Here is a 24596-nt window from a genome sequence, read left to right as displayed (position 1 = left end):
AGGGAATAAATAATGTTTCAGGTGTGTGCTATTCCTCTGTGCAGACAGTGTCTTAATGATGCAGAGTTAACACACACTAAATAACAGTGTGTCTTCTGTGTGCACTGACAGCCTCAGAACTAATTGACCAGCGTGCTCCGCGACGAGACACAGTAGGCAGAGAATTCAATCCCGCGGCTGACAGAAACCAATTGAACATGTCACTAGATTTTGCATTATACACAAAGCAGTGTCAGGTCAGGAATGCGGGGGCTCCTTGCTAGTTATTTGCGATCGCATCTATGAGGGTAAATTACCTGGCTCTACCGTAATATGGTCTAGTAACTAATTTCTTGACAGCTCCACTGCCTCACAAGGGAAAAAGTCGTGAATTGACTCGCCTGCCTCTAGCCTGTCAAAAACATGATAGACTGCTTTTATTTATTTTTCGCTCTTTCCTTTTTTCGGGGGCTTCAAATAATTAAATTAATTAAATAATAAATCTCTCTCTCTCTCTCTCTCTCTCTCTCTCTCTCTCTCTCTCTCTCTCTCTCTCTCTCTCTCTCTCTCTCTCTCTCTCTCTCTCTCTCTCTCTCTCTCTCTCTCTCTCTCTCTCTCTCTCTCTCTCTCTCTCTCTCTCTCTCTCTCTCTCTCTCTCTCTCTCTCTCTCTCTCTCTCTCTCTCTTCTCTCTCTCTCATCTCCTCTCTCTCTCTCTCTCTCTCTCTCTCTCTCCTGAAACCTCATATCCAAACAGACAAAGATGTACAGCTGAAAGTGGACACAAAAGGGAACATAAGCGTATTATGTGCGAGGGCCACCTGAAAGTGTGTCATTTCATCCACGAGTTCCCAGGACCTTGTGAGGGGGGGGAAAAACATGTCTCACCATTATTCTGACAAGCTTTGGAGCACTAAAGACTACAACACATCCAGTATATGATGACCTGTCATCTTGTTGTCATACACGTGTAAATCATTTGCTTTCTGACAAAAAGAAAAGAAAAAAAGAAAAGAAAACCACCTCAACCTCACCAAACGGGGTCACACAGAAAGGGAATACCTGTATACCTCGGCTAGACAAAAGCCTCGTTTTACCTGCCAGAGTTATGACCTGCCACTGATAGCGACACGGATGACAATAGCATGGTGGCACTATGAAGCCTGCCTTAAAGCTATGCTGCCGTCGCCGAACAATGTAGCCTCACATGAAAACCAGCCACCGAGGAGTTCAACACTGTCTGCGTACAAAAAAGTTCACAATGCGGCACGCCATGATCTGTCTTCCTGCCTATCCTGTCTTTTCTTTTCTTTCCCAGTTTGTTTCTCTCTCTTTTTTTGAGGGGGGGGGGGGGGGGGGGGGGGGCGTGATGTCGGTTATGTGTTTCCCTTCAGCTCGGCTCGGCGGCCCTATCATCTTCTCGACAATGACAGTAAGGTGGAAACGCTATCTTTCATTACACAAAGTATAAATAGTGTAATCTATCAGGCCTGTCAATCAGCATGATTGATTACGGGCTGTCGGGGGGAAGGGAGAGTGACACATTAGAAAAGTTTGGTTAAACAATGCCTGTAGCCTGTAGCGGGGGTGTGTGTGTGTGGGGGGGTGGGGGGCGCTGTGCTGCCACCCAGGCTCGTGATTAATGTGTTGTCAGCCTGTAATCCCACACCCCCGCTTAATGAGGCAGGAATTTATCATCTCGGTAGAGTGGCAGATGTCGGGGGGGGGGGGGCGATCCAAGTGGGCTGGAAACAATATACGTTTTTCCCGAGCCCGCGCCTGACGCGTCTGACAAGCTTTTAAACAACCACAAAGAGGGCCTGTGTAAGCACAAAACTTCAATGGAGAGAGTTTTTTGGCATCATCCGCCCTCCACCCCTCTCTCTCTCTCTCTCTCTCTCTCTCTCTCTCTCTCTCTCTCTCATCTCTCTCTCTCATCCTCTCTCTCATCTCTCTCTCTCTCTCTCTCTCTCCTCTGTCTCTCTGTCTCTCTGTCTCTCTGTCTCTCTGTCTCTCTCTCTGTCTCTCTCTCTCTCCTCTCTCTCTTCTCTCTCTCTCTCTCCCTCCGCTCCTGAAAGTCAACAACTGCTGCAGAGGGGAAAGAGAGGGAGAGAGTTTTCCAGAGGCCTCAGACGTTGCCCTGTGAGCTCTCCACACCAGCAAATGGGTTTAGAGGCACTTATGATATCACACATCTTGAGATGGAGGTCAAAGAGGGACATTGTGTCAATCAGCAATGCTGAAGAGTGTGTTCATACGCCAGCCACGTCTACGCTCACACCTCAACTCTCTTTTTTTCTGTGGTCTAGAAAGAGAAAGCAATAGTCGTCTACAAGCCAAATAAACGTTGACAAGCCAAATAAACGTCTACAAGCCAAAATACTTATCACAGCCAAATATTCCACATACAGTATCATACGAGTCCCTTTGTGAGCATCATTACGTTAACACATACCCCGGTGTCAACCAGAGCAGCACTTTTAGTATCATCTGATGAATCTGACGCAGGCACGGTCATATTTAACTCTGACACTTCAACATGAAAAGTTGATTAATGTGCAGTGTCACTTTCGACTCAAACGAGACTGTAGATAAACAAATACAGGATCAGTCTCTGTCGGGTAGATCGAAGGTTTCCGAGGAGTCCTCCAGAACCTAGCCAGCTGTCTCTAGTTAGGCTGGCAACATCTCCCCATCACCAGAGACAAACAGAGAGACGATCTGATGAGTGGTTAGATGGATGGAACTGATGTACTGGGACACACGCCTGCACTCTGGAATAGCTAAATGGCCAAATGCATCTGTTTCATAAGTAGTATAATTGAACGGAGACAGCAGTTGCAATACTGGATAGAGTAACTTGATCTGTGTAAGGGCTAGGATGGGGTTTTGTGGCAACGTGGGTTAAAATGAGACGGGATCAGTCTTGGAGAGAGGACTGTGGGTTGCAGTCCGTTTATGTACGAATGTCTGCGTCGAATATGAAGGCTGACAGTTCGGTTGAAGTGGAAACATTCTATTTCCCTGCCCTTTTCCGGTATCTAAAAGAAGCTTAGAAATCTTACATTACAGACGCAAGAATGTGCACATTCTCAGAGGCTTTTTATCATCTCTGGAACATTTCTGGAACATTCCGTGCTCACAGCAAAACGCTTTCTGTGATGCAAAAACCTGAGAGATCAATATTATGATAATGATAAATACACATATATATATACAGTATATATATATATATATATATACTTATTTAATATATGACACAAAAAGCATGCCATGTTATCATTAGTCAAAATGTATGAAAACTGTACTGAAAGAAGTGGAAAAAGACATCACGTTATTACTGGTTAGCCTTGGACTGCTTTCAGACACGGCTCAAACGAAAACCGCGAAGCGCAAGAGACGTCAAGACAACAACAAAAAAAACACAGCTCACCACAGGGCACTTTCTCTCCCATGTTCAGAATCCCAATAAAGAAAGGGAAAATCAGTTAATAAAACCAGATCCACTCCAAACTCGTAATAGCCCTTAAAAAAACATCTGTTTGTTTTCATAACGTTTTTTGGGGCCAAACAGAATAATCCATCTATCATGTTGTTGCTACGAGAGTGACGTGACACTGAGGTCACGCACCCCCGCGCCTCCCCGGCTTTGAACAAGCTCGTAAATCACCGCTTGTGCTATTACTTACAATTAAAGCTGCTTTAAACTTTTAACAGTGTGTTTATGATGTGCAGGGCCCAGGCTGATTTATGTGGACAGTGTGAGTCACTCCCCTGGCTTAATTGCTGTTGTTTTCATACACTGTACCCTCCCGACGACCTCCGCCGTCCAGCTGCCAGAACATTAAGAACTCGGGTTTATTCAGGGTCCGGTCCAAACACTGAAGTGCAGAGTGACACCTAGAGTATCTCAGGGAAGAGAGACACACAGGGCTGACAGGAGGAACGTGTGGGCCAGGCCTAACCCTAACCCTAACTCTGGTTCCCTTTTGGAAACATGGTCTTCTGTGGCTCGGTCGGTAGAGCATGGCACTGACAACGTTTAGGTTGTGGGTTCGAATCCCGCTGGGACCGTATTGAAAAGTGGATGCACTCGTTAGAATGTAAGTCGCTTGGGAAAAAGTGTCAGCTAAATGGCATATACATATATATATATACTGTATATATATAGGTTTATGTTGTGTTGACTTTCATATCATATACTGTAGGCCCACTTCACTGTAGGCTAGTGTGGGACCCAATGGTTGATTTAAACTCCTCCAAGGAGATTTCTTTACAAACACGCCAAAAAATGCCCAAAAAATCAAGTGGCTGTGTGTTCCCTGTAACACTTGGAAGGGAACAACCTCAATAACAAGATGAGTATACAGACATAACGAGCTGAAATATAGTAGCGTCGTGATCTGGGCTGTCACAATTAAAAGGTAGTCATTTCTGTTTTTGTGTTTTGTGTTTTGAATTATGCAGTTTGGGCCCAAGCTTGATGGTTGGAGTCAAGTCCATCACGAGTCAGTCTTTTAATGAAACACAATCACGTTGACTTATTCATAGACAGAAGCAACTGACACCTATTGTCTGCAAGCTCCGTTTTTTTTTCTGTCTCACTGAAAAGGTTTGAGATATCTTGTTATTATTTACTACACATTCATAACAACACATCATTAAAAACAGCTGGTTTTAATAACCAAAACATGATAATTACAATGTTCTGTAACCAAATGACATGTAGACATTATGAAAGGTAAACAATAAAAACATGTCAGCGTAAGCAGATCACACTCTGTAAATGTATCTGTCTGTCTGTCTGTCCGGTCTGTCTGTCTGTCTGTCTGTCCGGTCTGTCTGTCTGTCTGTCCGTCCGGTCTGTCTGTCTGTCTGTCTGTCTGTCTTAAGGCAGGCGAGCACTGATTATGGTAACACAACCTGCATAAGTACTTAATCCAACAACCAAACAAAATGTCCTTCACTCACCTACAGTACTGAACCAAGGTAACAGCAATGCGGCCTGCTATGAAATAGGCCTGAAGTAAATGACACACATAAATAATATTAAGTGTGGTACATCAAGCTGGAAATAAAAACATGTATACTGCCAGAAATGATGATAAACCTGCTTTCATAGTGCTCGGTTTGGTAGTATTTTCATCTCCTGATGAGAACCATATTCTTGGAGTTTTCTCCCAGGACACATTTATCCAGTAAAGTGATTCAGCAAACCCACTGAAGGCGCATTCAGAGAGCGCTCTATCGTATGCTGTTTGTTATGTTTTGAAAGCTTCATGGAAACTCATTCTGTAATTCTCTAGCACAGAGATGAACGGAGCGACATACTTTACTAGGCACACTAGAGAGATCTGAAAAAGAAACCCCAAAAAACCCTCAGAGGGAGACCAACCGGTGATGTGAGAAAATGCCCAAATCACGCTTCTCGTAATGCATCATGATGCACCTAAAAATCACGCGGTCTATCATATAGTCGATTGTGACTGTTTTCTTCCGTACATACTGGATGTGAACTGCAGCGCAGTAAAAGCAGGTTTAACTTCAGGGGAGGAAGAAACGCAGAACTGAAAAGATCCGCTTGAGGACTTTTCCTGGCTCCGTCACTGTCAATTCCATCCGAGGGGCCGTTACCCCTAAGAGCAGAGGCTCATGGGAGTTGGGGAAGCTGGCTCGAACCCACCTGAGACACACGTCTGCTTTGCATTATACAAGCAGAAGGATGTGGGGAGGAAAAAACTCATGTCCCAGCTCAAAAAAATCAAGTCAAAGTCTTCGTCTGAGCGAAAATCAAAGTGACATCCGCGGAACCGTTATACCCTCTGACGTCGCTGCCGAGCTGTGTTTTAGTCGAGGCGGGGGGGGGGTAGCTGAGAGCTTCATCCGCTTCTCTTTAACATGTGGGGGGGGGGGAGTGAAATGTTATAATACTGGTCAAATCCGACATGCTTCTCTCGCTTGACTGGGAGCCCTGGGGTCTGAAAACAGAACGTGTTGTCAACGTGTTTTGATAGACACGGTCAGTTGAACCCGAGGTTTTCAACAACATGATGCGGGCTTTGTGGCACAGCGAGAAGAGGAAAGGCTGGGAGGGAGAGCCCAGCCCACAGTGAACCCACCACATGTATTTTCAAACGCAGCCCTGAGCGGTCCAAATGGTTCTCCGTGGTTTATCGCCATGGCATTCCGTGACCTCCGAGTCCTCAAAGGAGAATTATCACATTACCAACATTCCAACACGCCTAATTTAGCCAAGTACAGCTCAAGGGCAAGGCTTTTCCTCTCTTGCTTTCTGCTCTGTCGTGGTTTTGGGGGGAAAAAACGTAACTTGAATAGTCTTTAAGACATAAACTTGTTTATTTCAGGTTATTTACTGACCCTCTTACTTAACCCCACCCCTAGCACCATGAGCCCCCCCCCCCCCCCCTCCCTCCCACCCTCCTTCAGCCAATCAAAGATGAGAAGACTGACCTCCCTCACAACCACACACAAAGATATGAACACATAGAAATCTTGTTTTGTGTGTGTACTGTATGCTTGTGTGTGTGTGTGTGTGTGAATGCGTGCATGTGTGCATGTGTGTGCGTGCGTGTGTGTGTGTGTGCGTGTGTAGGTATAGATGTGTGTGTGTGTTGGGCATGCATGTGCAAGCTCCTGCGTCTTACCGAAAACAACCCAACATCAACAACATCCAGCTCTACGGACGTGAATTAAGAGACCCTATTGAGACGTTCTGGTGTTCATATTGTATTAAAGCCCACAGCTGTCTTATCTGAGCCTTGTGGCTGCTCACCATGCCATGCCAGAACGGCATCACTGAAAAGCAGCTTCAACGGTGGTCACACTCATTTCTGATGTGACTCAAAGAGGTTGCCAAAGTTCAGGGCGAGCTCGTTCACAGCACGCCCATTAGCTATTCCAATATATCACGCTAGGCTAGGAGTATGCCCCCCTGGACAGACAACATGGGAGGGTAAAGATTAACTCAAGCATGTAGATGACCAATGAGTTTAACTAATAACTACTCAACCACCACAGTGTAGAGAGTGGTGTTAGCTGAACTCGTTATAGAACGACAGTGATATTTATGATGAGACGAAACGAGAGGGAATGAGATAGAGAGAGAGAGAGACTAATTAGCGTTGCGTTGTCACCAAGCTAACACCAGACACCATTCACCCCTGTTATGGGAGAAACCCCCACTGTACGATACATAACAGCAAACACAAATATCTAATTACGCCATCATCTCTCTCCCTGCTCACTCGTTTGTCTGCACCACTTGTTAATTGGTGACCCCGCACTATTGGCCAGCACACGATCGCTCTGAAGGATGGAGCCAATTAGAAGCGGGAAGTACACACGACCCGCTGAGCCTGTTATGGCTGACACATCATGCCTCATCTGACTCAAAAAAAACGTCGTCGGGGGAGACACTGGTGTGACAACCAAGGTTCGGGTCTCAAGCACAGGCACGGGACATCTCAAGATCTCACGACTCTCACCTCTCTGTGTACCGGCACAATGGCGGTTGAGACGTGAAACAGTAGGCTGGCCCACTCTAACATATATTTAGAATGATGTCATTCTAGGTCGGAAGAGATCGACACAACGTGATGGAAGAATACAGTACATTTGTGTCTTTTGCATTGTTAATATATATACTATATATGATTCTGTAGATTCGCGAACACGCAAGCACGCACGCACGCACACACATTTCTGTAACTTCGACAAGCTACGTAAATATAATCCAGCAGAGTGACTTTTGCCTGCCAACACGCGTTGTAAAGGCACTCCGCTTCCTTTCATATCAAGCGGAGGAGTAGTGTTTTCAATCCATTGTTCTACATCTACCAAACACGCCAGAACGGGGTTAAATTATTGTTGTTTTCCTTTGTTGTCTGCCACTTGCACGATGAATGGAGAACAGAGGGGCTGCGTGAACTGACGCTAAAAGAGTACAATATTTTGGCGTGTCTGAAACTATAAATATTTTTGTTTTCTCCCTGCACTTTTAAACCCTACGCTGACGTCCATGCATCTGCCTTGCTTTGTTCTGATGCCACTGTGGGGATCATTTTCGGTCTCCCAGACTCCTTGGCGAGACCCTGGGGACGTTCAGACCTTGCTGATCTAAATAAGTAAATATTTCATGACCCTTACAGATACATGACATCAAATCGTACCAAAGCTGTTCATTTACCCTCTTCCAAAAAACAAGGGGAGGGAGGGAGAGAGAGGGGGTGAGGGGCTAGTAGAGGAGGAAAGGGTAGAGGAGGTTACATCAGCTGTACGGAATCCCAAGCTCTAATTAGTCTGCTAGGCTCTAAACGAAGAAGGGAGGAAAAGGTACACGGGCCGGGGATAATTAAGTGATTGTGACCGGTGTGTACGTGAGCTGTCGCCCCGATCGCGGCCGCTGTCACGCTCGGCAACACAACAGCGACCGGACAGCCGCCCGTCTGCTTTGATCTGGGCTCAAGCATACGGAATGAGGTCAGGCCGTGGTAACACACACACACACACACACACACACACGCAACCACATACACACGGGTGCACATACACACACACACACACATAGACACACACACGCGTGCACATGCACGCACACACACATGTGCGCACGCACGCACAGACACACACACACACACACACAGACACACACACACACACGCACACACACACACCGACACACACACACACACACAGAGAGACAGACAGTGAGAGAGGGGAGAGTGTGCACCATGAGGGTGGCTGTTAAAAGGCCTGACACTCACAGACAACCCCCGGAAAGGAGACAGGAAGGAGGAGGATAGAGGGATGAGGGTAATGTTCTACTTCCAGGAGCAGCTTGTCCTACTCATCCACATCACTTCCATGTGGCCTAAGTGGGGTTAGAAGGCCTAGACAAATGACTGATGTCACACAGGGGTGATTGATCTGTAATTATGAATAGAAACATCATCTAAGATCTCTGGGGTGACTACTTTGAAGCAGGACTCACGTTCGGAACTTCTGAAGTTCTTGAAAGTTCAGAACATTTTTTATTTCATTAATTTTTTCATTTCGTTGGCTGAAAAGAAGAGAGCACCATATACAGTACACACATTAACTTCTTTTTAAAAAAAAGTTATTGCAGTCCCCAGACAGGAAAGTAAGGAGAAGAAGGGAGAGAGGGCATGTCAGGAGGGCATGGGCCGGATTCGAACCCATGCCGACATGGGCATATGTGTGCACTGTAGACCGTGGTGCTAGACCACTGGACCACCCCAGGCCACCCACACATTAACTTCTAACAGAAAACAAAGTGGTCCACTCACCATATCTGACTTGGGTTTGACCACCTTCATGAAGGCTCCTCGTGCGTCAGCCTCCATCTTCTCTCTCTGGGTCACTTTCCTGGTGTCCAGAAACTTGAGGCTAGGAAGCTTGTGTAGAACAAAGTACCTAAGAAAAAGACGACCCGTTACACCATCTAACGCATCAGAACAAAGTCATAAGAAGTTAGACAATTACATAAACATATTTCTTACACGTGATTTGAGTAAATAGGCAATTGATTACTGTTTACAGTAACACTAAGCCCAATCTGACGAACAAAAGACTAAAGATTTGGACTGTTATATTGCCCATCGGACAAATAGATGATACTGTATTTCAACTCCACAGAACCTGCCATAGCATGTAAACTAGCTATTATTATTGATGTAAAACACGATTATGCAAATCAAATGACACAAATTCCAATTTGTAAAACACAAATATCAACACAGCTCAAGAAAAGAAGCAGTGTGTTTACTCAGTAGCACAGATGCAATGGTGATGATATCTTCTTTCTGGATGTAATAACCTTCAAAGCCGATCAAAATAAGGACGAAATATAAATAGAAACGAAAGGAGATATACACCCCATCTGCCAAACCTGTCATTCCGGCAACATCACAGATATCTTTTTAAGCTCTCAGACACTCTCTATCTTTCATTTGGAGGGAGAGAAACGTCAGCAGATAATGGTTTGGAATACATAGATGACAACAGAAGCTTTCATGGGGAGGGTGGGAGTGGAGGGAGGCAAGTCAAGGCTAGGGTTTGCAGCCAAACACACGCGCGCACACACACACGCGCGCACACACGCACGCACGCACGCACACACACTCTCACACACAGACACACACACACATACACCACACGCACGCACACACACTCTCTCTCTCACACACACACACACACACACACACACACACACACACACATACACCGCATGCACGCACACACGCACACACACATACGCACACACACACACACACACACACACACACACACAAAAGTGGAGGGTGAGGAGGGACACAGAGGATATGGGCAGAGACAGGTCTCACAGAGAGCTACTCATACGCGGGCGAGTTGACGACGACGATGACGGTGATGAAGGCAGATATAGTCAAAACTGACGGGAGGTTTTCAACAGCCCAGGATTACTGTGGAGGGAGGCTGGGGAGTGATTCCATCAGGGTGACATGGGAATGACCCTCCAGGGCTAGAGGGTAACAGATATTGTGGGATACTAAATGTGTGGCAAACAGAAAAACCTGAAGCATGAACACAAATACACCCAGAACATCAATCAAAAAGAAAAAAATCCATGTGAAATTTTCCCCAGGAGGTCTCTCCTCCACCTGTTACAGCAGAGTGCAACAACCGTTCTCTCTGATGAAATGTCAAACATGGCGGCCTTGGGGAGACATGCAGATGTGAACGTGGCCTTGGGAGACATGCAAGAGAGGTCATTCTCTCTACCGGATCACCTCCCCATCACTGGGTCACAGCAGATGACAAGCCTCTGACCAATCAGAGTGGCAGGGGAGGGACGACAACAGTATGGCACACTGTGATTCAATCAAAACCTGTATGCCGAGGTTTGAATTGCGAGGGTGAAATCGTGTCTCCTTGTGCTGTGAGACACACGATACAGTGTGGTATGTTCCTACCCCAAAAAGAAGCTTGAAACACACTAGCGTATGTACCATAGCTGTTGAAGATCACAGTGCTAGTCAAACCATTGACAATTATGTTGTGTAGTGTATGTGTTACGGTACATGTGGGAATACGGTACATGTGGGAAGGTTAGGGTTAGGTGCTACTTCGACTTGGTACATGCTGGCATGTCTAACCCTAATCCTAACCCTAACCCTAACCGTAGCACCCTAGCACCTAACCCTAGTTTTCCCACATGTACCGTAACATATGTACACATACGTCCAACATATAGGATTGTGTCACTAAAGAGGAAAAGATGATAATTTGTGCTTGGAATGAGGGCTGATTGTTAAGTTAATTATTGTTATTCCAACGTTACAATGTTTGAACTCCAAGGTGCTTGAGTGGGCACAGGTGCAGGTGGCGGCGGTGGTTAGCGCACCTGAGGCAAAACTGTCCAGTACATTCTGGTCTTTGATCAGAGATTTAAAAATGAGATTGTGTCACTTGAGACAAGATGTAAACATAGCAGGCAACAATAGGCCTCTGTGTTATAGGGGCATTCCATGGTCGTCGGTCAGACTTCCTCCTTCACGAGAAAGAGAGAGAGATGAGAGCGAGAGAGAGAGAGAGAGCGAGAGCGAGAGAGAGAGAGAGAGAGAGAGAGAGAGAGAGAGAGAGAGCGAGAGCGAGAGCGAGAGAGAGAGCGAGAGAGAGACAGAGAGAGAGAGAGGGAGAGAGAGAGCGAGAGAGAGAGATAGACTGTTGTCACTGTATTTCTGCTCTCTTCAACACTAATCTCACAGAGACACTGGTGACTGAATGTTATGTTCTAACATACTACACTCACATCACTTAAGTGTGTATATTTCTAATTGAAGGTGCCCCTGCGTTCCAGTGGGTAATTGAGTGAGCAGTAAGTCCCGGGGCGTGGCGGGGGGGTGGGGTGGGGGGGGCTGAGGGTATTCATCGCCCAAGGCCAGTGCTGTCACGACCTGCCCGCCACCTAACCTTGTCAGCCATGAAATCTGCATCACACTCAAATTGATGTATTACTTTGTGACACATTATAAATATTAGAGCGTAGGCCTCCGATAGACGCTGTCAGTCACAAACACAACAGCATCCCTCAGCTGTAAGACAATGTACGACAGTGAGAGGCGAGGGGGGGGGGGGGTTGGAGAAGGTTTTCAGCCAGGCCTGGGTGGGTGTGCTAAATGATTCATACCCCCAACACAGTCAGAAACAAGCACTTAGGGCTAAAACAGACAAAACAGGAGTATGCTTTTTTTTCTTTTTTTGGCCTTCATGGCGTTTTATGTAAAGGACCCTGACAAATGGCGGTCACATTTCAGAGCTCTCGAGGAGAGAGCGTTGATGTTTAATGCATCGTCTCCTCTGTACAGCTCTGGTAGTAAACACTCATTTGTGGTGGTGACTGGTCACACATGAAATCCATTTTGCAAAACCAGACTAGAGAGAGAGAGAGAGAGAGGTGGCTTGACAAAGCTTTTTAGAACGGTTGAAATCTGACTGAGGGGAAAAACAGGGACAAAAACGACATGGCGATTCGAAACAATAAAGGTACAATCTAGTATTATGCCATTCCCCTGAAAACAGCAACTTTCATGAATTATACTGTAGTGGCCGAGAGAGAAACAAGAGCATCCCTCGTTTCACTGCCCTTCACTTTCACGTTCTTTCTTTCCATGTCCGTCAGTTTCTTCTGGATTGGTTCAATTTCTCTGAAAACTAGCCTATGGTAAACAGCTGCCTGGATGAGAAGCAAAGATATTTTTATTCTAATAATAATAATAATAATAACTTTAATTTATATAGCGCCTTTCAAAAAGCCCAAGGACGCTTTACAGGGGAATGATCGGACAGACAAAACAGAAAACAAACAAAACAAAACTGAAACAATGACTAGGGGCCAAAGGCCTTGGAGAACAGATGTGTTTTGAGGGCTAGTTTGAAGGAGCCCAGGGTGGGGGCGTTGAGGATCATTGTGGGGAGGGAGTTCTACCAGAGAGGTTTGCTGCACAACACAAACTGTTAATGCATGGGCTTCTGTTGCAACACGTTCAAGAGTCTACGTTTAATGAATTAAATCAGTAAAAAAGTACAAATGTTTCCAACAATGGTAGAATTCCAGTACAGTGAAGTGAACAGGCAACCTTTGTGTGTGAGAACCTCTGTGACATCATCACCGTGCGCCCCCCTGGTCTCTGCTACACTAAAACTGACTGATTGTACCTGTATCTCTGGTAGTCGTCCTCGTCCTTGTCCGGGCTGACCAGCTGGTTGGGGCAGGCCTCGTTGCCCAGCAGACTCAGGTACTCCAGCGACGGGGTCACCTCCCCTAAGTGCTCCAGCAGAGCCTCGATATCCGTCAGGTGTCAGAGGGCAGAGGTCAAGGATACAGCGCTGTTAATTACATTAGCATTTACTGCCCCTTCCCCTTTCTCTCCCCTCCCTGCACTAAACACTAAAGCACGTCAATGTTAGTAAGAGGCATCATGAGATGTCACAGGCCAGTAAGAGGCATCATGTGATGTCACAGGCCAGTAAGAGGCATCATGTGATGTCACAGGCCAGTAAGAGGCATCATGTGATGTCACAGGCCAGTAAGAGGCATCATGTGATGTCACAGGCCAGTAAGAGGCATCATGTGATGATGTCACAGGCCAGTAAGAGGCATCATGTGATGATGTCACAGGCCAGTAAGAGACATCGTGTGATGTCACAGGCCAGTAGGAGGCATCATGTGATGTCACAGGCATGTAGGAGGCATCATGTGATGATGTCACAGGCCAGTAAGAGGCATCATGTGATGATGTCACAGGCCAGTAAGAGGCATCATGTGATGTCACAGGCCAGTAAGAGGCATCATGTGATGATGTCACAGGCCAGTAAGAGGCATCATGTGATGATGTCACAGGCCAGTAAGAGACATTGTGTGATGTCACAGGCCAGTAGGAGGCATCGTGTGATGTCACAGGCCAGTAAGAGGTGTCATGTGATTGGGGCAGAGAGGGAGGCTTAGTTTGGAGAATAGTAAGATCATTTGGCTGTTGAGGTCTCTTACTCTACTACTACTCTCTCTCTCTCTCTCTCTCTCTCTCTCTCTCTCTCTCTCTCTCTCTCTCTCTCTCTCTCTCTCTCTCTCTCTCTCTCTCTCTCTCTCTCTCTCTCTCTCTCTCTCTCTCTCTCTCTCTCTCTCTCTCTCTCTCTCTCTCTCAAATGATGGATGCCCTGTGGTTCAAACAGTCCATGATTCCCAGCACTGTGCCATGGAAAATACTTTCCCCAAAACACCCAGAGAAAACAAACAACCCCCTTTAAACAGCCACATTCATCACTAATACATTCACTTCATTAGAAAACGGAGGCCCAAAGTGTCAAAATACAACAGCACTAATGCAGCCCTCCAGTTTGGGAATGGCACCGCGCCATGTCAGGATGTACATAATTGGCCCATTAGCATGTTCCGACCACTTCACAACCACACTCGGCTTTGAGTCCCTGACGCACACTTCAAGGAGCCCTAGTTTGAATGTCGGCTCTGGAGGTGTGTGTGTGTGTGTGTGTGTGTGTGTGTGTGTGTGTGTCTGCATCATTACCCTCTGGATGGATGTAGCGTTCCACAGGAGAACAGGACCCATTGTTAAACTACCTCTTAAGCTGCAGTAACAAACAGAGGGTATTCACCAACTATGCAACATTGCAATATGTCTGTGTGTCATGAATTCAATGTGGTTAATGTGTACAGGGTTTTACTGTAGTATGAGGAAGCTACTCTTCATCGTTATACACAATGCCAACTGCCAACGCATATTCTGCGACAGCAAAAACAACCGCATATTTAGTTTAAGTGGTTTTAAGTGGTACAAAATGAGTCGAGTGTCACTGTTTATTTTCTAATTATGTATGTTCTTTTTTCTGGTGATTTAATTGTCCCCAGTCTTCCCTTGCAACGTTAACGTTTAACGTTACTGCATATGAATACATTGGAAACATATTCGTCAGGATCCCAAATGACTGTTACGTCTAATACGTCGCACCACTCTTAGAACCTAGCGAGTGTAGTAGTTCTTTCCTACGTCAACCTCCCTCTCTCCTCACATCAAAACACTCACGACGGGCACTTCTCCACTAGAGGTCCCTGTGGCTCAAAAACCAGTTTGCTTAAATGAGGCGACACAACAAGTACCACTTGTCTCTGTTGCACTGTGTTTAACTTTAGAACAAATACACTATAAAAAAAAACGACATTACTTAAAAAAAAGAACATGGGTAAACCCCCCCCCCAAAAAAAACATAAAATAAGAGAAAACAAGGTGGAAAAACTAAAGTCATCCATTCTCATAGCGGTACAGTAGTATATCTCTAGTCCTTTGTTGGACAGTGAGTAAAGGATATCTGGTTCTTATTGAGTGTCAGGGTGTGGAGGTTGGGTAACCTAGGCAACCGGAGGTCATTTCCGAGCAGATTGTTGTCGACGACCAGCTCTTCCAGCCCAGTGAACGCTTTGAGGCTCGCCAGTGACCTGCAATGATAAAGGCAACAAGAAAAAGAAAATTGATATGGGTCCTAAATCTGGGCAAGCCATTATGTGCCGAAATAAATATTTCAGCCTCCCCCTCTCTCTCTTTTCACGCTTCTGGAGAGTTTGAGGTCTGGACCTGTCAGGAGGGTTGAATGACAAGAATTAGTGGAGCTGAGCTCCCCTGGCATGGCAAGGCATCCTTCAGCGGCTGGCAGGATGAGGGATGGGGGTCACTTGTGAGTAGCCAGGATTCAAAACAAAAGGCTTCAGAAATGCGGCGGGCAGGATGAATTTGTCAATGTCTTGTGCCTTGAGGCGCCGGTTTCGCCTGACCCTAACCCTCCCATTCCCAAGACAAATCACTCTGTCACAGTTCACCTTCACTCCCCGGACACAAATTTAACTTGTCATCCATCATTTTCACAGCAGAAGCGGAATGCGCACGCTTGCTCACTCGACAATCACTGACAGAACAGGAAGGGGAACTTTTTTTGCAACTGTTTCATGATGGTGGCTGGTTTGAATGTTTTAACACCAAAGCATTTGAGGTAAGATATATATATACAGTATATATTTATTTTTATAATTATAATTATAATTTTTAAAATATATATATGTATTAAATATATATATATATATATATATATATATATATATATACATATACATATGTATATATAAATAAATAATAATAATAATAATAATAATAATAATTTAAAATATATATATATATACACGTATGTTATTTATTTATTTTTTGTTTTACTCGTTACTTGTTTTTGTGAAGCATGACAGAATCCTTTTCTCAACACCAATACTACAAACGCAGACACACACAGACACAGACACACACAGACACACACACACACACACACACACACACACACAGACACAGACACAGACACACACACACACACACACACACACACACACACACAAAGGCATGCTTAAAATGCGTAAAAATATATGTGTAAACATAGTCATATTCACGGATTGTATGGCAGCTAGTGCTGAGGCACAAACATGTACATGTACATTTTCAGCGTGTACATTTTCAAGCCTGCAAACTGTGACACTTTAAAATAATGTGAAAAAATACTTTTTGTGCAATATGACAACCCTAGTTGACTATCTGTGCAGTATAGTACAGTGGATTGTGTACATAGCCTTTATTGATGTAAACCAGCTCCTTACCTTCTTGTGATTTTATGCATCTATGCTTTTTCTAAAATGTGTTTTCTTTTTCCTTTCCTAACACCAGGGGAGCCACCCCTCCTAAATGTCGTTGTTTGGTACCTGTACTGTAGCAATGACAAATAAAGTCCATTCCATTCCATTCCATATTTCTCTTTCATATTTATTTGTGAACTGAAGCAATATGAAGACAACCTCCTATTGCTGTAAGGCTGAACTAGCAGCATAGCTTTAGGCCCAGTGTGAACTAATAAACCTTCTGCTCCTCTGGCTAGCATCAACGTCATAATACACACTATCTGTGAGGTATACATTATGTAAATATTCCACTCTTGTCATGACAATCGCCAAATGGTTGACTAGTGTGTGTGTGTGTGTGTGTGCGTGTGTGTGTGTGTGTGTGTGTGTGTGTGTGTGTGTGTGTGTGTGTGTGTGCGCGCGTGTGCGTGTGTCAGTGTGTGTTCATGACTGTGATTCATGTAATTTAGAGAGGTGTGTGTGTAGGGCTGGCATGCAGACTGTGTATAGCTAGTGTATGCTACCATTCATGTTGGTTCCATATACAGGTTACTGTTATTATATATAGTTTGGTCTTTTCCATTATACTATTATTTTTCAAATGTAATGTCCAATTCAGTTTAGTTCCAGGTCCTGTTTGTTAAGGTCACATGTGTGTGTTAAGAAACAGTTTACAATTAGTTAATAATTCACTTATAGTCAGTTTATTGGAAACAATCAAGTCATTTGTTTAGACTGATCAATATTAACGTAGTGCTTGCCAAATAGGGAGCTTGTAAACAGGAGTCAGTTATTATTACGATCCCTACACAGGCTACACGTCTCTCAGAGGATTTAAATACATATACATATCAGATCTCCCCCCACACTATATTCCAGCAAGGCCCCTACGGTCAGCTGAGACTAATCAGCTAATCATTTCAAGAGTGAAAATAAAACACGGTGTAGCAGCTTTCAGTCACTCTGCCGCATGCTCCTGGAACAAACTCCCTGAAGAAATCAAACAGGCCCAAACCCTAAAAATAATTAAAACTAAGCTAAAAACGTTCATATTGTGCAGCAGTTATGATTAAACACAAACACTTATATCAATGTCTTTTTATCCATGAACTATTACATTATTACCGTAAACGTTATATCTATTTACTTCTTATATCTGCATTTTATTCGTTGTCTATTATGTTGTTAAATGTTTATCTATTTAATATTAGTGTAATTTTTATTTCCTTACTATCCTCCTCTTGTTGTATTCTTTAATGCTGTATGTAAAGCATTTTTAATTGCCCCTGTTGTATGAAATGTGCTATACAAATAAACTTGCCTTGCCTACTATATGAATGCACTTATAAATGCCTTGAAAACTAACTGATGTGATAATGTAATATCATTTGCAATTGTTGCATAGTGGTTGCACAGTTGGGAAATTGCATTTGCTAGTTTTTACACCAGATGTGTGTAATTGTGGGTGTAAATACTTAATCTTAATTAATGTACTCTAATCTATATGCCCCTATTCTAAAAGTACCACCATGACTACCCTCAGATATCAATATGGTTGAAACTGAGACCCTCCACTTATTGATTAATTTCTGGTATGGCAAGACCTCAATGGACCATCAATACCAGACCTCCATGGACCATCAATACCAGACCTCCATGGACCATCAATACCAGACCTCCATGGACCATCAATACCAGACCGGTTCTCCAAGCCTCTTTGGGTACACTTTTATAATAATTGAAAACATTTAGAAAATTTATTAAAAATAACAATAATATTTAATGATAATTGTCTAATACTGGAATACTATGTCTCTAATGATTGCCCTATACTGTCTAAATGGTATAATAGTATAATGAAAGAGATATAACACGCATGAACACTGTGCTAAGAATCATAGTCTGAAGCAATGAAGGTCAAGGTCTGTAGGGTTTGATGTAATGGCTGCTAATGGGGCACAATATACAAGTCACTCTGTATGTTCCATCAGGTTATCTGGTTACAATTCAACATGACTAGTATTTAAACCATGTATACGGCAGTACTTTTTTTTCCCGAAAACTTTCAAAAAGTATAATGAACGTAGAAGTGGGTTTGACAGCTCTCTCGTGTTGTTATCTTTACTCAGTATTTTGGTCAAAGCTTTCAAATGATCTATGAACGATCCATAGGCTCGTGCTTCCCTATAGTCAGCTGCTTCCTCCATTTTTTGTTGAATGATGTAAATCAGATAGCGCTACCAACTTACTTCAAATGAGATGCTACTAACTAGCTACACAAGCCAGCTAGCTAGCTATTCATCAGAGCAACGCATTATTTTGTCCTCGCGTCATGCCCCTTTTTGGAGGAAAGGAAACGGTCCCTTTAGTTTTACTGGCGGTAAATACACATTTGAGGTCTTTGCTAATTTAATAGCATAAAATAAGTGAACGTATTGCTTTTTAGCTATTAGGAGGCCAAATGGCCAGTCAGGCAAAAATGTATTTAATGTTGTTACCGATCAACAATCAGAATCGTTATATAGAAAAAAAATATGAAATAAGCGTTGATAACTTGCTAAGGCTATCCACCACGGCAACTCCTCTGAATGAAGGTAAGCTTTCGGTTGTAATGGACCTATCGCTAAGCCACGCCCCCTTTGAAAACTCGAATAAACAAACAACGCTTCACTGACAGTGACTAACTGACCGACCTACGGGCCGCCACGAATGAATGACCTGCGGGCCGCCACGAATGAATTTTCTCTGCCACTAATTAATTCAGTTATTATGACCGGAGAACAGAAAAAATGCAGATTGAAGCTAGATTCAGGCCGCCTCCAGACCTACATTTCGTTACGATTTAGTGTGTAGTAAGTTACAAAATGTTACAATGTTGCAATTAACCTCGTCGTTTGTGTTCGCACTGCAATCGAGACTGAATCGCTCTCAACAGCCGCGCGACGCGAGGCGACGCGCTTGCAAAACAGTTTTGTGATTGGTCCGGATTTCGCGGGACATTTGGATTTCAGGAAATCCCTCTCCTCACTCTCTCTCTTAGCCCATCGCCCGTCCCTTTAATCCCGTATCCTAATCGAAAATGCAACATCATCAGCAACGACTGTGGGTTATTGCATTTACTGCTGTTCTCTGGTTCATGTTCTTATACCAGTGCTCAGTATAGAGTATTTTAGATGAACATTCGTAATATAGTCTGATGTTCATGGTCAACTAAATCAGCCTATTTTGTGAAACAAATAATGTTCCCGCTAATGGGCTAACCGAGCAGAGGGGCAAATATAATCTATTGTCTCTAAAATCATCACGAACAGAACGGCGGAGGTACGGGTAAACAGGGCTCATGTTCTGTCATCAAAGGTAAGAGTTTGTTTTCTTTAACTCAGCTGATGCATTACCTTGCTGTTGGTTGTTTACCGAATGCTCCATCTGACTGTCACACTGTGATTTTACTTGTGTAAACAGTAACGTTAGCCGGTTTTGTGCGTGTACTCTCATGTAGGCCTACTTTGTATTGATGAGCTGATGATCTTTCATTGTGTGTGTGTGTGTATGTATGTATGTATGTATGTGACTGTCAGTCACAAGTTCATATTCTACGGATGTTGTTCAGTGCTGTATGCGCGTTCCCGGTTCCATGTGTAGCCTACTCTACTCTTGTGTACTTCTTATTCGATGAGCTGATGATCTTTCTGTGTGTGTGTGTCATGCGTGTTCCGCATGTTCCTCTGCAGCTGTCGGATATCTTGGTATTTGATCACCTTCTATATAAAATTACCTGCTCGGCTTTAATGACTTAACCGCTATTTTAAAAAATATATAATGTTGCCACCCTCTAGCTTTTGGTGAAATTACGTCTTTGTTTTGAGCGCCAGTGTGCGTTTTATGCGCGTGCACGCGGGGAAAAAAAACTTCGCGTGCACACCGCGAAGTGAAAAATCCTAGAGGAAACACTGTGATTGGACAATTTCTATTTCGGGGCGTGGCTTAGCGATAGGTCCATTACGTATTGTCACCGGGGCCCACCACTCCTCCTGGGCACCCATACACTTTAAACTTTCATTTGGGTGCTTGGTTGTAGCAACCTCATGACGCATACAGTAGGGTAGAAGTTTGAGTATCTTGCAAGTTCTGTAAATGTAGTAAATAGCGTAAACATATAGATGTTAAATTGAGCTGGGTGAATGGATTATGAATGACTCATTTAACACAAAACATCTTCTTAAAAGGCACCAGCCACCACTGTCGTATAGCGTGTCCTACGTAAGTAATGGGACAATTAAGTAATGGGACAGAAGGAGAGAGAGATTTCGGGAGAGACAGAGCGAGAGAGAGAGAGAGAGATATAGAAACAGAGAAAGACAAAAAGAAAGAAAAAAAAAGAGGAGAGAGAGGAGGCGAGAGGAGGAGAAAGGAGGAGAGGAAAGGACATATGAGGCCAGACTAGGAGACAGGAGAGGGGACAATGACCCAGAGTGGTATAGAGACAGTTGGATCGACCAACATTAACGCAAGACACACTGATTGATAAACCACCGCTGACAATGGGGGCGAGAAAAAAAACCTTTGGATGAAATGCTGTTCACTCCTGCCAAATGGTGTGGGCCCATCTCAAAGTCAGATGTCTTAAGCGGCGAATGAGAGGTGGAGGATGGTAACTTCAGATGCGTAACATCTGCCACGCAGACCTGTCTCTCCGTTCTCTAAGTGTGTCAAAATGAATCGCAGTTGGCATTCTAGTAGTAGCAGTCATGAACAGAGGTCAACCAGGGAGTCGCATTCCGAAAGCAGCTACGTACTGATAACGACAACTCACTGACTACTAACCCTAACTCCCAACCATCAAAGAGTCAAAGCATGACAGGGGCCGGTTCTAACAAGACCAGTCACACCAACAGACATCAGAGACATCTCAGTGGCTAACGCCGAAGGATAAAGAGGAGGAAGGTCTGTATTCCCTTCCCCACACTCTTTTTAACTTTTACCGGCCCATACACTGCTGACATACCCTATCCTCCATACTTCCCTGTCTTTCTTCACTATCTCTATCCAGAAGGGTTAGAGGTTAGAAAGAACTAGAAAAGAAAATATAAGTGTGTGGGACTGCCCCCACTCAAAAAAGCCCCTCCAAAAATGGTTTATCTTTAAAATAAAAAAATAAAAACATACATTGAAAAGCTGTATTGTAACACTCCTAGGGCCCTGTTTTAAGGTTTGGAGAGCTGGTGAGACTTCAGAGCTGTTGAGTGGTGGAGAAGGAGAAAAACAGGTTCTTCCAATAAGAAGGCCAGGACTGGGGAGTGACAGGCAAATGGACACGCTGTTCAGAGGCCAACTGATAAACGCTTGATAAATTGGCCAATACTGAGGCCGTGATGGCCTTCATATGTGCATAATGGACTATCCAGGGCACCCTTCAGATAGTCTGCCAAGATTAGGGCCGCATGAGGAGAGTGGGGGGGGGGGGGGGGTGAAAAGAAGGTTCTGGACTGGCTTTAATAAACTTAATAGGAAAAGTGAATGAGAGAGAGAGAGAGAGAGAGAGAGAGAGAGAGAGAGAGAGAGAGAGAGAGAGAGAGAGAGAGAGAGAGGGGGAGCAATACATGGAGGAAAGGTTGGTCTGTTTGTCCATCAGTCTGAATAGTAATTTACCCATCATCAGGGGATCAGACCATTCTGGGAGCAATTGGCCATCCTGTGATCCAGCAGGAGAGCTGCACTATTCCAAGACGCCAGGCGCCTGATTGCCTTATTGGATAACAATAACACCATATGTTGATTTCAACCTCTTGTTTTCTAAGCATGACAGTATAGGTGTGATTGATTAACATACCCGTAATCCATTTACCAGTCAAAGCAACGAGCCAAAACCCAAAAGAAACACAACACAACAACAGCGCCATGCCATACCAACGAGCCAAAACAAAACACATGAAAACTAGAGGAGCAGTGTTCGTGATGTTAGAATTATTAGGTTCTATCTCAATTTTTGGTCAAAATTGAGTTTTTTACATGATCTGATCCATTTGGTGTTTATTAATGCCTGTGTGGTTTTATTTTTAAAAATGTTGACATTTTTGAGTTAGTAATTAATAAAATACAAAGGTTCCATCTCACAAAACATAATGGAATGTAAAAACTTTGACGCTCAATATCTCTGAACTACCCTAAACGGAGATAGAACCTTATAATTCTAAGCTCACGACATGTTAAAATGACCTGGAATGTCCGGGGGCTGTGTGAATCCCTGACAACACTGTTGGTGTAGTAGAATGTCATTATCTGTCTCTATCTTCCCCTCTCCTCTCCTCTCCTCTCCTTAATCTGCTTTAGATATGACACGGTTTGCTCGTCATATGATACATGTAAAGGCGATACGACTACAAAGACATGAATGAGGGTTTCAAATAAAATAAAAAACAGTGTTTCTAAAAGGAATAATATCACAGGGACGACTGTTGGGGTGAAAGTTCAGGGTCATCACAGAATACAACACGGAATAATCTTCCGGTTCATGTTTCTCTGTGTGTGTGTGTGTGTGTGTGCGTGTGTGTGCATGTGTGTGTATGTGTGTGATAAAACTGCATATCACTACATTGGAGTCCTAGACTACATGTGCACTTCCCACTCTCCCTGGCGAATGCGTGTTTGAGGTTAACACTAGAACAACCATGAGTGGGGTCATTTGACCCTGTGAGTAAAACATTTGTTATATCTTTGCACTCGATCAAATTCAGGACCCTCTTTTCATGACATTTCCTTAGATATGTGCATTCTACCACCCAGTATCCTTATATTTTCAAAATCACATCAGGATAACCTAGTATAAAGCTATTTTGCAGTTTTTCTGTGTAGGAGGCTAATTTACAAGCCAGCCAACTAGTGGTCGTTGTGTGTAAATAGCAGCTTACCATTGTAAAGACAGTGGTCATTTGACCCCCGTGGCGGCTGTTCCAGTGTTAATATGCTCTCTCATGTCATTAGCCACAGCAAAAGAAGCTGATAGCTCACCTAAAACAAACCAGGACTAATAGTCTCCACCTCCCCTCCTCTCTCTACACCTTCTAGGGCAGCCCCCACTTCAAAGGAACAGTTCTGAGGTCATCCCCCCCCCAGTACAACCCTCTCTGATGACTGACTCTGGTTCAGTGGATCAGAGACCCTGGGCCTGCAGGGATAAAGACCTGGCAGACACCCGCTCCCCTGACAGGTCTGACTTTATAAGCCAGGTCTGACCCTGTGATCCCCACACCCACGCCCAGAAAGAACTAGAAGCTCCACCAATGACCTGATAGGGAGAGGTTTGTCAGGTGGAGGGTGTATAGGGGATGTGTGGGGTGGTAGATTAGTTTTTCCACTATGAGGAGTATACTGGGTTGGGATACATTCCTCTTCATGGTGCCTGGTCTGTCTCTGCGCTTGCAGTGCACCAGTGTGTGTTGTGAATGTCGGCATTGGAAGGTGAGAAGAAGATGAGTCGTCTCTTCACGTGACAAACGTTCTCTTCCTCCTGTGAGTCTGAGCTGAAAATCTATTACTGCTCAGTCAGTTAGTACATCACTGCTCCGTGCGCGCACACCCACAAACAATCACACACACACACCCACACACCCACCCACGCACACACACACACACACACACACACACACACACACACACACGCGCACGCACGCACACACCCACGCACACACACACACACACACACACACACACACACACACACACACACACACACACAGGCAATTTACTTATTATGAACAAAGATACAAGTAGAAAAGCTTCTAATGAAATTGGGTAAATCCGTCATGTCTCGTCACCTGTCTTGGTTATTACAGTTCAGTGTTGTGAGAAAGACCCATGCCATATTAGGCTGGACTCATA

General features: G+C 44.2%; 1 protein-coding gene across 1 annotated transcript in view; it reads right to left on the bottom strand.

Annotated features, from left to right (window-relative positions):
• Nucleotides 1-24596, bottom strand: part of lrmda (leucine rich melanocyte differentiation associated) — a 277824-nt gene that overhangs the window by 85768 nt on the left and 167460 nt on the right. Inside the window, exons 3-5 of the mRNA XM_080531310.1 lie at nt 15380-15506; nt 13214-13353; nt 9304-9430 (exon numbers count right to left, since the gene is read on the bottom strand). Coding sequence (XP_080387436.1) covers nt 9304-9430; nt 13214-13353; nt 15380-15506 — 394 coding nt within the window. The remainder of the gene's footprint in view (nt 1-9303; nt 9431-13213; nt 13354-15379; nt 15507-24596) is intronic.

The sequence above is a fragment of the Nansenia antarctica genome (assembly GCF_963989245.1).
Source record: "Nansenia antarctica genome assembly, chromosome: 1".
NCBI lineage: Eukaryota > Metazoa > Chordata > Actinopteri > Argentiniformes > Microstomatidae > Nansenia > Nansenia antarctica.
This window is presented reverse-complemented; position numbering and strand designations above follow the sequence as displayed.